This window comes from Gopherus evgoodei, chromosome 1 (genome assembly GCF_007399415.2).
Source record: "Gopherus evgoodei ecotype Sinaloan lineage chromosome 1, rGopEvg1_v1.p, whole genome shotgun sequence".
Lineage (NCBI taxonomy): Eukaryota > Metazoa > Chordata > Testudines > Testudinidae > Gopherus > Gopherus evgoodei.
This window is the reverse complement of record NC_044322.1, coordinates 1,976,258-1,988,230: the sequence shown is the minus strand read 5'-3', so window position 1 is coordinate 1,988,230 and position 11,973 is coordinate 1,976,258. Positions and strand designations below refer to the sequence as shown.

General features: G+C 66.4%; 1 protein-coding gene across 8 annotated transcripts in view; it reads right to left on the bottom strand.

Annotated features, from left to right (window-relative positions):
- LOC115648318 (sodium-dependent proline transporter-like) overlaps positions 1-11,973 on the bottom strand; it is a 51,418-nt gene continuing 39,445 nt past the window's right edge. For 7 of the 8 annotated variants that reach the window (XM_030555730.1, XM_030555764.1, XM_030555746.1 and 4 more), the window contains 9 exons: positions 10,272-10,406; positions 7,453-7,556; positions 6,847-6,971; positions 4,734-4,846; positions 3,861-3,995; positions 3,410-3,509; positions 2,627-2,745; positions 2,097-2,270; positions 1-1,320 (listed from right to left, as the gene is read on the bottom strand). In XM_030555730.1, coding sequence (XP_030411590.1) covers positions 1,183-1,320; positions 2,097-2,270; positions 2,627-2,745; positions 3,410-3,509; positions 3,861-3,995; positions 4,734-4,846; positions 6,847-6,971; positions 7,453-7,556; positions 10,272-10,406 — 1,143 coding nt within the window. In that variant the 3' untranslated portion in view covers positions 1-1,182. The remainder of the gene's footprint in view (positions 1,321-2,096; positions 2,271-2,626; positions 2,746-3,409; positions 3,510-3,860; positions 3,996-4,733; positions 4,847-6,846; positions 6,972-7,452; positions 7,557-10,271; positions 10,407-11,973) is intronic. The other variant, XR_003999521.1, reaches the window with a different exon arrangement.

Genomic DNA, 11,973 nt, shown 5'->3' with positions numbered 1-11,973 from the left:
CTTTATTTCTGCCGCAGAGAAATCCCAGCGGCCGGCGAGCTGGGGCCCCCAAAACCCAGCCCCTTGGCAGGGCCGGCCTGTGGAGAGACCCCCTCCCCCTGCATCTCGCTGCCGGGACAAATCCTCACCTCTGCCAGCCCTGCCCACAGCAGCTGCCGCCTCCCACACGTGGGCAGTTCCTGTAGAGCAAGGTGCTTCCCAGCTGTGCACCATGAACCTCGTGCCACCACCAACCCGCTGGCCCCAAGTCCTCACCCCTGGGGCAGGCTTGGGCTGTGACCCTGCCGGCCGCCCCCTGGCGAGACCCTGGCAGGAGCTGATTCGAGCCATGGCTGGGTTGGCTAATGGAGCAGTTGGCCTTAGTGCCCAAGACAGAGGAGGGGAACCCAGGGCCTAGACCTCGGATTGGCAGGCACAGAGCCAGAGGAGCCCCCACCACAACTCTCCCCCCCAGGTGCAGCCCCCAGGAGCCCGGCCAGCCCCCTGCACAGACACTAGTGCTAGGACAGCAGCAGCCCAGCCTTGCTTCAGTGCTGGGGAATCACTTCCCGCCGAGGGTGCAGCTGGGCAAGGAGCACACAGCTCTGTCCATGCCCTGGGGCACCTCTCTGTGCGTGCCCCTCTCTGTGTGTGCCCCAGGGCACCTCTCTGTGCGTGCCCCTCTCTGTCCACGCCCTGGAGCGCCCCCCTGTCCACATACTTCGTCTGTGCCGCAGGGCATGCCGCTGTCTGCACACTTCCACACCTCGGAGCGGCCCCATCTGCGCACCTCTGTCCATGCCTGGGAGGTGCCTGCGCACCCACCCAGCCGTGTGCCCAGCTGCGCCAGGGGGCACATGCAATCGATTCTCAAGTACAATCCTTTCCCTATGATTTTAAGAAGGTTCAGAGGCCAGGCCCCTCTTGCAAAGTGCCCGGCGGCTGGTGGGCCACAGCCCTGAGCAGAGTCCTGGCCCCGCCCTGCCCCCCCGCTGGCACCGCTGCGGCTGGAGAGCAGCAGATTCCAGCCCAGCATCGTCTCCTGCAGGTGAGGAACCACCTGCAGCCTCCAACAGGATCCAGGAGCACCGGCCCGCGGCCTCTGCCTGGGAGGCTGCCACAATGGAGCCAAGAGCAGCTGCCCGGAGCGGCGAGGGCAGCGACCTGCCTGGAGCCCCCATTCTGCTGCCCGGCCCTGGCCCCTCAGGCCTCGCTGCTCCCCTGGGGCGGGCTAGCGAAGTCGCTGTCCACCAGGTTGATGGTGTAGGGGACGTCGATGACCTCGGCGTGGGTGGGCGCCGTGCGCCAGGAATTCAGAGGGTGGATGGCTTTCCGGAACCGCTGCAAGGAGGGCAGGGGTGAGCTAGGCGCCAGGCCCAGCCCTCAGGGCAGGGGGTGAGGGAGCCAGGTGCCAGGCCCAGTCCTCGGGGGGAGGGGTGAAAGGGGGGAGAGCCAGGAGCCAAGCCCAGCCCTCGGGAGTGGTGGTGGTAGGGAGCCAGGCCCAGCCCTCGGAGGAGGGCAGGTGCCAGGCCCAGCCCTCGGGGGGGCGGGTAGGGAGCCAGGCGCCAGGCCCAGCCCTCGGGGGGAGAGGGGGTGGGCAGGAGCCAGGCCCAGCCCTCGGGGGGGCGGGTAGGGAGCCAGGCGCCAGGCCCAGCCCTCAGGGGGAGACGGGGTGGGCAGGAGCCAGGCCCAGCCCTCGGGGGCAGGGGGGGTAGGGAGCCAGATGCCAGACCCAGCCCTCAGGGGGAATGGTGAGGGAGCCAGGCCCAGCCCTCACAGGGAGTGGGGTCCAAGGACTTGCAGGGCGGAGGGCTGAGGCCATGACCGCTGGAGCACAGCTGCAGCATTTGCCCAACGGCTGCAGGGGTAGGCCACGGGGCTGGGAGCCTGAGCCCTACCCAGAAAGGACAAAGCAGGGGCTAGGGCCCCCCAGGGGCCCCAGGTGGTGAGAGATGGCAGGTTCCAGATCCCAGCATGCCCCACTCTGCAGGATGACCCCCCGCCCCCAGCCAGGAGCTCCCAGCTCCTTCCAGCCCTGCCCTGCCCTGCCCTCCCCACCCCTGGGGGAGCTGGATTGCACAGGGGACCCGGGGAGGGCGGCTAGGCTCCACACTCACGTCCGTCAGCGTCCCTGACTCCCTGCAGATGGCCATGAGCGCCCAGAGCGGGATCTGGATGCAGGTCACGGTGCCCATGCACACGCCCAGGGCCTTGCCCCAGCGTGGGTAGGCGTAGGCACCGTAGTGCAGGGACGTGTTGTACATCTCCAGGAAGATGTAGATGAGGATGAACTGGAAGGGCAGATCCAAGCAGCCCGGTCAGACACCCGCAGCCCTTCCCCAGAAGGTGCCCAGATACCTGGGGGATGGGGGTCAATTTGAGCTGTGCAGGCTGGAGCCACTAGGGGGCAGTGGTGCAGCACCGTCAAGTCTGGCATTGCCCCAGGGATGCCCAGGGGATTACAGGCTGGGACACTAGGGGGCTGCACGGCCCCATCTGGCTGCCGGGTCAGGCAGGCCGGCGAGCAACTCAGCGCTCAGCACCAGAGTCGTCCCAGGCCTGGCGATAGAGGCAGGCTTTGCTCTTGCATCGCGCAGCTGCCCCTTGCGCGTGGCGTGGGGGCCTCTCGGGCAGGGCCGGTACCTACCAGCAGCAGGCACGGCGTGATGAATACCCAGCATGCCTTGAAGTAGAGCACCAGCTTGCTGCACCAGGGCGGGCACCGGCAGATCATGTCAACGATGTCCCGGCAGAACTGGTTCACTCCTGAGATGGGGACAAATGGGGGTTTAGAGAGGAGAACCTCCGGCACCGTGGTCACCCCCTGCACTAGGCCTGCGGCGTCCCCGACACTGGGCGAGCTCCCCAGGGGCACACCAGCAGGGCTGCCCAGAGGAGGGAGCAAGTGGGGCAATTTGTCTCAGGCCTTGGGCCCTGCAAGGGCCCCCACGAGAATATAGTATTCTATAGTATTGCAACTTCTTTTTATGGAAGGGGCCCCTGAAATTGCTTTGCCCCAGGCCACCTGAATCCTCTGGGCAGCCCTGCACACCAAGGCAGGGCTTGGATGGCAGACCTCCCAGCAACCCCCGGGGGCTGCAGAGAGGTGCTTGGTAGCTCCGAAGGAGGCGCTCTTTCCAGGTCAGCAGTTCCAGGGGGTGCTGCTGGTCTCTGGAAGAAGCACTGGGGTCCTGACCCTTTGCCAGAAATGTACTGCCCTCCAGGGTGGAGATCAGCCAGGGGTCACAGCCCCCTCTGCATCCTGTACCAAGCAGGCGGCTGATGCTTGAACAAGGTAGGGTGGTGTTGCGATGTGCTGTGAAGCAGCTGCCACGTCACGCCCCAGAGGTGGCTGCATTTCCACGGTGGGCAAGGAGGGAGGTTAGTCCAACACTCTAGGATGGGCCTAGCCCCAGGTTGGGACACTCACCATAGAAGAAGGCAATGCCAATGCACATGAAGAGGGTGATGATGATGAGGCCGAAGCTGGTGCTGTAGGCGTCGATGAGGGTGAACCAGTAAATGCCACCCTGCAAGCGACAGTGCAGCGGGCACATGAACATGGACTGGGTACAGGTGGGTTAACGCGCCCAACGCCTGCCATGCTGGAGGGGCAGCCTCTGTTCCCATGGACCCACCACAGGGTGCTTTGCTTGCCCAGCACGTGGCCAGCTGAGCCACAGGCCCGGCCACCCGTCTCCAGCCCGAGTGCAGCACAGCCAGGTGAGCACCCCCCAGTACCCCTGTCCAGTGGGGAAGGCCCCGCCCCTGTGCCAAGCAGGCAGTGGTGGGCTCCTGCCCCAAGGTCGATGGCATCTGTGGGCTGGAGACAATTTGGCCCCAACAGCCGGCTCCCCGTGGGGGGCTGAGCTCTGCCCTACCTCGGTGATGAGCAGCAGGCCCAGCAGGTAGAAGATGAAGCACAGTGCACCCAGGAAGAGAGTCTTCCGTCTCCACTCACGCAGGGCTGGGAACTCGTCCAGCACAGCCGTGGTGATGCCCTCCATGTTCCCGAACTGGGGGAGAGACTGGGAGTCAGGGCACCCCGGGCACCAGCCCGTAGGCACTGCCGGTTTTGGGATGTGTGCTCAGTGCCCCGGCACCCTGCTGAGCGTGTCCCAGGGCCCGGTGCGGAGTGTCTCCAGGACACAGGGGAGCACCCCACACATGTGGGGCTAAGTCCAGAGGGAGCTGGAAAGGGTCACTCCTGACTGCCTGTCCGACTCAGGGTGGCGAGGATTCTCCCTGCCCACCCTCTCCAAGGAGCACCCATGCCCCTGCCCCACCACATGCTCCTGCCCCACCCTTTCCAAGGAGCACTCATGCCCCTCCCCCACCACATGCTCCTGCCCCACCCCTCCAAGGAGCACCTGCTGCCCCACCACATGTTCCTGCGCCATCCCTGCAAGGAGTACTCCCTGCCCCCTCTATAAAGAGCATGACAACGTGTCCTGGGGGAGGGTGCTGACACCGTCCCCCATGAACCCAGCTCTGCCAGAGAACGACCCCCTGGACCAGCAGGATTTGCAGATGCCTGGGTGAGCGGTGGACGCTGGTGGACCATGTGTCCAAGAGGCAGATGGACCGATGGGTGGCCAAAGCTTCTCTGCATCGCTAGGGGCCAGCTCGTCCCAGATCTACGGCCAGGAGGGCGACACCTCTGCGCTGCAGGGAGGAGAGGGTCCTAGAGGCCAGCGATCCCCAGTAGCGAAGGGAGGGGGCATGTGAGCGATGACCTGCCAAGTTATACCCACCAGGGTGTCTACTCCCAGCGTGAACATCATCAGGAAGAACAGGACCGACCAGAAGGCAGAGGCAGGCAGCAGAGCAAGGGCTTCTGGGTAGGCCACGAAGGCAAGCCCAGGACCTGCGGGGGTGGAGGAGAAATGGAGAACACGGCCTCAAGCAGCAGCACAGCCCAGCAACATTCACTCCTGGCCAGCGTGTTTCTACCCTGGTCTAAGGGATAAGGCCTTTGTCTGCAACCACAGCATAAGGCCTAAAGCCTAAGGCCTTCGTCTGCTATCTTACAGGACTTACCGGTACCGCTGGAGTCCTGAGGGGGGCGTGGCCTCTCAAGATTTAAAGGCCCTGGGCACCAGCTGTGGCTGCGAGACCCGGGGCCTTTAAATCAACCAGGGGCTCCCAGGTGAAGAGGTGGCTGGGAGGCCCCCAGGGCTCAGGCCGCCGGGGGGAACCTCGAGCTTTGTGGGGCTGGGGCAGGGATTTAAAGGGCCCAGAGCTCCTGCTGCTGAGGGGAGCCCTGAGCCCTTTAAATCCTGGCCCCTGCTCAGCTGCCGGAGCCATGGCCAGGATTCAAAGGGCTCTAGGTTGCCCGCAGCCGCGGGGAGCTCTGACCCCTTTAAATCCAGGCCCCTCTGGGCAGCCCAGAGCCCTTTGAATCCCGGCAGCCAGGTTGGGACTTGGATTTAAAGGGCTCAGAGCTCCCCACGGCTGTGAGCAGCCAAGAGCCCTTTGAATCCCCACCGTGGAAGCTGGTGCGGTCCAGCATGGCGTACTGGCTCTTGCCGGTACGCTGTACCAGACAGGACCAGCTTACTTTCACCTCTGGCTATCACCAGATAAAGAAACATAAGGTGGCTAAAGAAAACCCTGTTTGACAGCATCTGTCTGGCAAGAAATCACTTCTCAATAGTTGTGGTTGTGAAATCCCTGTTTTTGTACTGTTTGGGCATTACTGTCCCCACTTCCCCATTGTTTATCTGTATGGTCTGTCTGGTTCTTTAACTGTTTCTGTCTGTTACATAATTAATTTACACCTAGTAAAAATCAATCAAGGTGGTGAGGTAGGACTGGTTATAGAATTTTGTTACACAATGTTCGGATCGGTTAGTAACATTTTACTATAATGACAAGTTAGGAAACAGCTAAAAAGGACTCGTTTCACTATAGAAACTGGGGTCCAAAAACAAGTTCTTTGTGAACCAACCCCAGGACACAGCCCCAAAGATCAAAGCTGCCAGACCTCAGCACCCTGCCAATGACGCCGTGTAGAGACAAGTTCCCCAGATGGATCTGATCCTGGCTGGCCATCAAGAAAAGTTCATGTCTGGTTTGGACTGGTGACACTGTGTGTTGCGTGTGCAGTCCGGTTTTGGTGATTGGTAATAGACAGAGGTTATGCAGCGTATTACTGTGTAAGGCTCTTTCACTGGGAAAAGGTCCTGCACACCTGCAGAAGTAGTATACACCCGGAGCCCTGCGGATTGGGTCCGGGTGTGGGTACTTGCATGGACCGGGTTAGTTACACCTGGAGCCTTGTGGACTGGGTACGGGTAGGTGCTTTTTGCCTGGAGCCCTATGAATTGGGAAAAGGTGGGGTGCCCCTCACACCGGAGCAAGGGCAGCGCCAGCCAGTGGCCAGGTCAGCGCCAGTGGCAGCCCCTGCAAGGAATGTCAGCCGGGGTCCTGGACGCCCTGGGCCGGGACACATTCGAGAAGGGTTGGGGTGAGGGCGGCACATTAGACACTCCAGCAGTGCCCTGCTGGGGTGCCCTGAGGGCAGACTGCACCCCTCACAGGGCTGGGCCTGAATCATCCCCGGAGCCACCTCCCATCCCATCTCCCAAGAGTTAAAGGCCAAGTTTTAAACCCAGCTGCCCAAAGGTAAGCTCCTAAATCCAGGGCAAGGAGCCGCCCGATCCTCTGGAGGATGGAGTGAGGGCAGCTCCTGCTGGAGGCTCAGCTGGCCTGATCTGGAGAGGAATTGGCAGCAAGAAATCCCCACTCCCCCTGCCAACATCACTGGGATGGGCACAGAATTCGGCTGGGGCGGGGCAGGATGGGAGGCAGGTGCTGAGCAGGATGGTTTCACCCAGGCAGGACATACAGCCGGCCCCCCCGTACCTGAATCGGCCACCTCCCCCACCGGCACTCTCTTCCTCCACGCCATATGGCCCAGGATGGAGAAGATGGCGAACCCAGCGAAGAAGCTGGTGCAACAGTTCCCGATGGCAATAACCAGGGTGTCCCTGTGGGTGGCAGAGCGGGGGTGGGTGGGTTGTACAAGGAGTTGACAGGAGCCTGGGCTGCCCCCCGGCCCAGGATCTCTGGCACAGAGACCGTCAACCCTTTGGGCTGAGATGTTCACACCATCAAGCAGCTCCCCATGGAGCCGACGGTGTGGCAAAGCTGCCAAGGAGCTGGGATCCCGGCTCGCCGTCCCAGTGGTGGTAGCCCACTGGTTTTCCCAGGCTCCCCTGTAGCTCAGCTGGCAGGACCTGGCATTCAGGAGCAGAAGCTCACAAGTTCCAGCTCTGGGACAAGAGTAGAGACCCAGGTGGCTCTGGAGTTATCATGGCAGCAAAGACATGCGCCTCCTCCGCCCCCCCGCCACACACACACAGCTGGGCAGCCTCCCCTACAGCACGTGTGCGGGGTCACTCAGGACCACGCTGCCGCGGCCCGACACGGCCTGGCCCAGAGTGCTCCCTGGCCCACTCGCCCGCTCACCTGATCACGTTGTTGTCAAACTTGTTGTAGGAGGCCATGGAGAGAAGCCCCCCAAAGCCAATGCCCAGCGAGTAGAAGATCTGTGAGGCAGCATCGTTCCACACCTGGAGGGTAGGGGGAAGAACTCATTGGGAGCCGGCTCCTTCCCCACCCCGAACATGCTCCTTGCGGGCCGCTGCGCCCCCTGAATGCAAAGCCAGGGCGCCGTGTCCCGCCGCTGCCACTGCGCCCGCCGAGCGCAAAGCCATCCCGACGCTGACGCCGCGTCCCGCCAAGCGCAACGCCGGGCCCCGCATCCCACCGCCACCGCCGCGTCCCGCCAAGCGCAAAGCCGGGCCCCGCATCCCACCGCCACCGCTGCGTCCCACCAAGCGCAAAGCCGGGCCCCGCATCCCACCGCCACCGCCGCGTCCCACCAAGCGCAAAGCCGGGCCCCGCATCCCACCGCCACCGCCGCGTCCCACCAAGCGCAACGCCGGGCCCCGCATCCCACGGCCACCACCGCACCAGCCGAGCGCAAAGCCGGGCCCCGCATCCCACCACCACCGCCGCGTCCCGCCAAGCGCAACGCCGGGCCCCACATCCCACCGCCGCCCCCGCCGAGCGCAAAGCCGGGCCCCACATCCCACCGCCACCACCGCCCCCGCCGAGCGCAAAGCCGGGCCCCATATCCCACCGCCCCCCCGCCGCGTCCCGCCAAGCGCAACGCCGGGCCCCGCATCCCACCACCACCGCCGCGTCCCGCCAAGCGCAAAGCCGGGCCCCGCATCCCACCGCCACCACCGCACCCGCCGAGCGCAACGCCGGGCCCCGCATCCCACCGCCACCGCCGCACCCGCCGAGCGCAAAGCCGGGCCCCGCATCCCACGGCCACCACCGCACCCGCCGAGCGCAAAGCCGGGCCCCATATCCCACCGCCCCCGCCGCGTCCTGCCAAGCGCAACGCCGGGCCCCACATCCCACCGCCACCACCGCCCCCGCCAAGCGCAACGCCGGGCCCCGCATCCCACCACCAACGCCGCGTCCCGCCAAGCGCAAAGCTGGGCCCCGCATCCCACCGCCACCACCGCACCCGCCGAGCGCAAAGCCGGGCCCCGCATCCCACCACCACCGCCGCATCCCGCCAAGCGCAACGCCGGGCCCCACATCCCACCGCCACCGCCGCGTCCCGCCAAGCGCAACGCCGGGCCCCGCATCCCACCGCCACCACCGCCCCCGCCGAGTGCAAAGCCGGGCCCCGCATCCCACGGCCACCACCGCACCCGCCGAGCGCAAAGCCGGGCCCCGCATCCCACCGCCACCACCGCCCCCGCCGAGCGCAAAGCCGGGCTCCACATCCCACCGCCACCACCGCCCCGCCAAGCGCAACGCCGGGCCCCGCATCCCACCACCACCGCCGCGTCCCGCCAAGCGCAAAGCTGGGCCCCGCATCCCACCGCCACCACCGCACCCGCCGAGCGCAAAGCCGGGCCCCACATCCCACCACCACCGCCGCGTCCCGCCAAGCGCAACGCCGGGCCCCACATCCCACCGCCACCGCCGCGTCCCGCCAAGCGCAACGCCGGGCCCCGCATCCCACCGCCACCACCGCCCCCGCCGAGTGCAAAGCCGGGCCCCACATCCCACCACCACCGCCGCGTCCCGCCAAGCGCAACGCCGGGCCCCGCATCCCACCGCCACCGCCGCACCCGCCGAGCGCAAAGCCGGGCCCCGCATCCCACGGCCACCACCGCACCCGCCGAGCGCAAAGCCGGGCCCCGCATCCCACTGCCCCCGCCGAGTGCAAAGCCGGGCCCCGCATCCCACCGCCCCCGCTGAGCGCAAAGCCGGGCCCCACATCCCGCGCCCCCGCTGAGCGCAAAGCTGGGCCCCGCATCCCACCGCACCTGCCGAGTGCAAAGCCGGGCCCCACATCCCACCGCACCTGCCGAGTGCAAAGCCGGGCCCCACATCCCACCGCCACCACCGCACCCGCCGAGCGCAAAGCCGGGCCCTGCATCCCACCGCTGCCACCGCACCCGCCGAGCGCAAAGCCAGGCCCCACATCCCGCCGCCGCCGCCGCCGCCGCCGAGCGCAAAGCCGGGCCCCACATCCCACCGCCGCCGCCGCCGCCGCCCCCGCCGAGCACAAAGCCGGGCCCCACATCCCACCGCCGCTGCCGCCCCCGCCGAGCGCAAAGCCGGGCCCCACATCCCACCGCCACCACCGCACCCGCCGAGTGCAAAGCCGGGCCCCACATCCCACCGCACCTGCCGAGTGCAAAGCCGGGCCCCACATCCCACCGCCACCACCGCACCCGCCGAGCGCAAAGCCGGGCCCTGCATCCCACCGCTGCCACCGCACCCGCCGAGCGCAAAGCCGGGCCCCACATCCCACCGCCGCCGCCGCCACCACCGAGCGCAAAGCCGGGCCCCACATCCCACCGCCGCCGCCGCCCCCGCCGAGCGCAAAGCCGGGCCCCACATCCCACCGCCGCTGCCGCCCCCGCCGAGCGCAAAGCCGGGCCCCACATCCCATGGCCACCACTGCACCCGCTGAGCGCAAAGCCGGGCCCCGCATCCCACCGCTGCCACCGCCCCCGCCGAGCGCAAAGCCGGGCCCCACATCCCACCGCCGCCGCCGCCCCCGCCGAGCACAAAGCCGGGCCAACGCTTGAGGCTTGGCCTGACAAAGCCCTGGCTGGGATGATTTAGTTGGGGTTGGTCCTGCTTTGCGCAGGGGGTTTGACTAGATACCTCCTGAGGTCCCTTCCAGCCCTGATATTCTGTGATTCTATGGCGAGCGGGGGGGAGTCTAAGGTGCCCATGGGGGCGGGTACCTGAGCGCTCTGTAGCCTGCTCCAGTCCGAGGAGAGGTAGAAGCGGACGCCCTCAATGGATCCCTCCAGCGTAGCTCCTCGGATGATGAGCACGGTGAGGACCAGGTATGGGAACGTCGCTGTGAAATACACCACCTGCACGGGTACACCCCCAGCTGTAACCCCTCCTCCATCCCTACACGGGCACACCCCCGGCTGTAAACCCCTCCTCCATCCCTACACGGGCACACCCCCGGCTGTAAACCCCTCCTCTATCCCTACACGGGCACACCCCCGGCTGTAAACCCCCACCCCCATCCCATCCCTGCACGGGCACACCCCCAGCTGTAAACCCCCGCCCCCATCCCTGCACGGGCACACCCCCAGCTGTAAACCCTCACCTCCCCCCGTATCCCTGCACGGGCACACCCCCGGCTGTAAACCCCTCCTCCATCCCTGCACGGGCACACCCCCGGCTGTAAACCCCTCCTCCATCCCTGCACGGGCACACCCCCGGCATCTGTAAACCCCCACCTCCCCCCGTATCCCTGCACGGGCACACCCCCAGCTGTAAACCCCCGCCCCCATCCCTGCACGGGCACACCCCCAGCTGTAAACCCCCACCCCCATCCCTGCGCGGGCACAACCCCGGCTGTAAAACCCGCCCCCTCCATCCCTGCACGGGCACACCCCCAGCTGTAAACCCTCACCTCCCCCCGTATCCCTGCACGGGTACACCCCCAGCTGTAAACCCCCGCCCCCATCCCTGCACGGGCACACCCCCAGCTGTAAACCCTCACCTCCCCCCATATCCCTGCACGGGTACACCCCCGGCTGTAAACCCCTCCTCCATCCCTGCACGGGCACACCCCCGGCTGTAAACCCCTCCTCCATCCCTGCACGGGCACACCCCCGGCATCTGTAAACCCCCACCCCCCCCGTATCCCTGCACGGGCACACCCCCAGCTGTAAACCCCCGCCCCCATCCCTGCACGGGCACACCCCCAGCTGTAAACCCCCACCCCCATCCCTGCACGGGCACACCCCCAGCTGTAAACCCCCACCCCCATCCCTGCATGGGCACACCCCCAGCTGTAAACCCTCACCTCCCCCCGTATCCCTGCACGGGTACACCCCCAGCTGTAAACCCCTGCCCCCATCCCTGCACGGGCACACCCCCGGCGGCTGTAACCCTCCCCACATCCCTGCACAGGCACACCCCTAGTTGTAAATCCTCCCTCCCATCCCTGCACGGGCACACCCCCGGCGGCTGTAACCCTCCCCCACATCCGTGCATGGCCACACCCCCAGTGGCTGTAAATCACTCCCCCCATCCCTGCACAGGCACCCCCTCCCGCTGTAACCCTCCCCCCCATCCCTGCACGGGCACATCCCCGGCGGCTGTAACCCTCGCCCCCCATCTCTGCATGGGCACATCCCCGGCGGCTGTAACCCTCGCCCCCCATCTCTGCATGGGCACATCCCCGGCGGCTGTAACCCTCGCCCCCCATCTCTGCATGGGCACATCCCCGGCGGCTGTAGCCCTCCTCCCCCATCCCTGCACGGGCACACCCCTGGCGGCTGTAACCCTCCCCCCCATCCCTGCACTGGCACACCCCTGGCTTGAAACCCCCCTCCATCCCTGGCACGCTGCACCCACCAGCCCCACACAGTGCTGATGGCACCACTGGCTGCTTACATCCCCACACACACCATCCCTGGC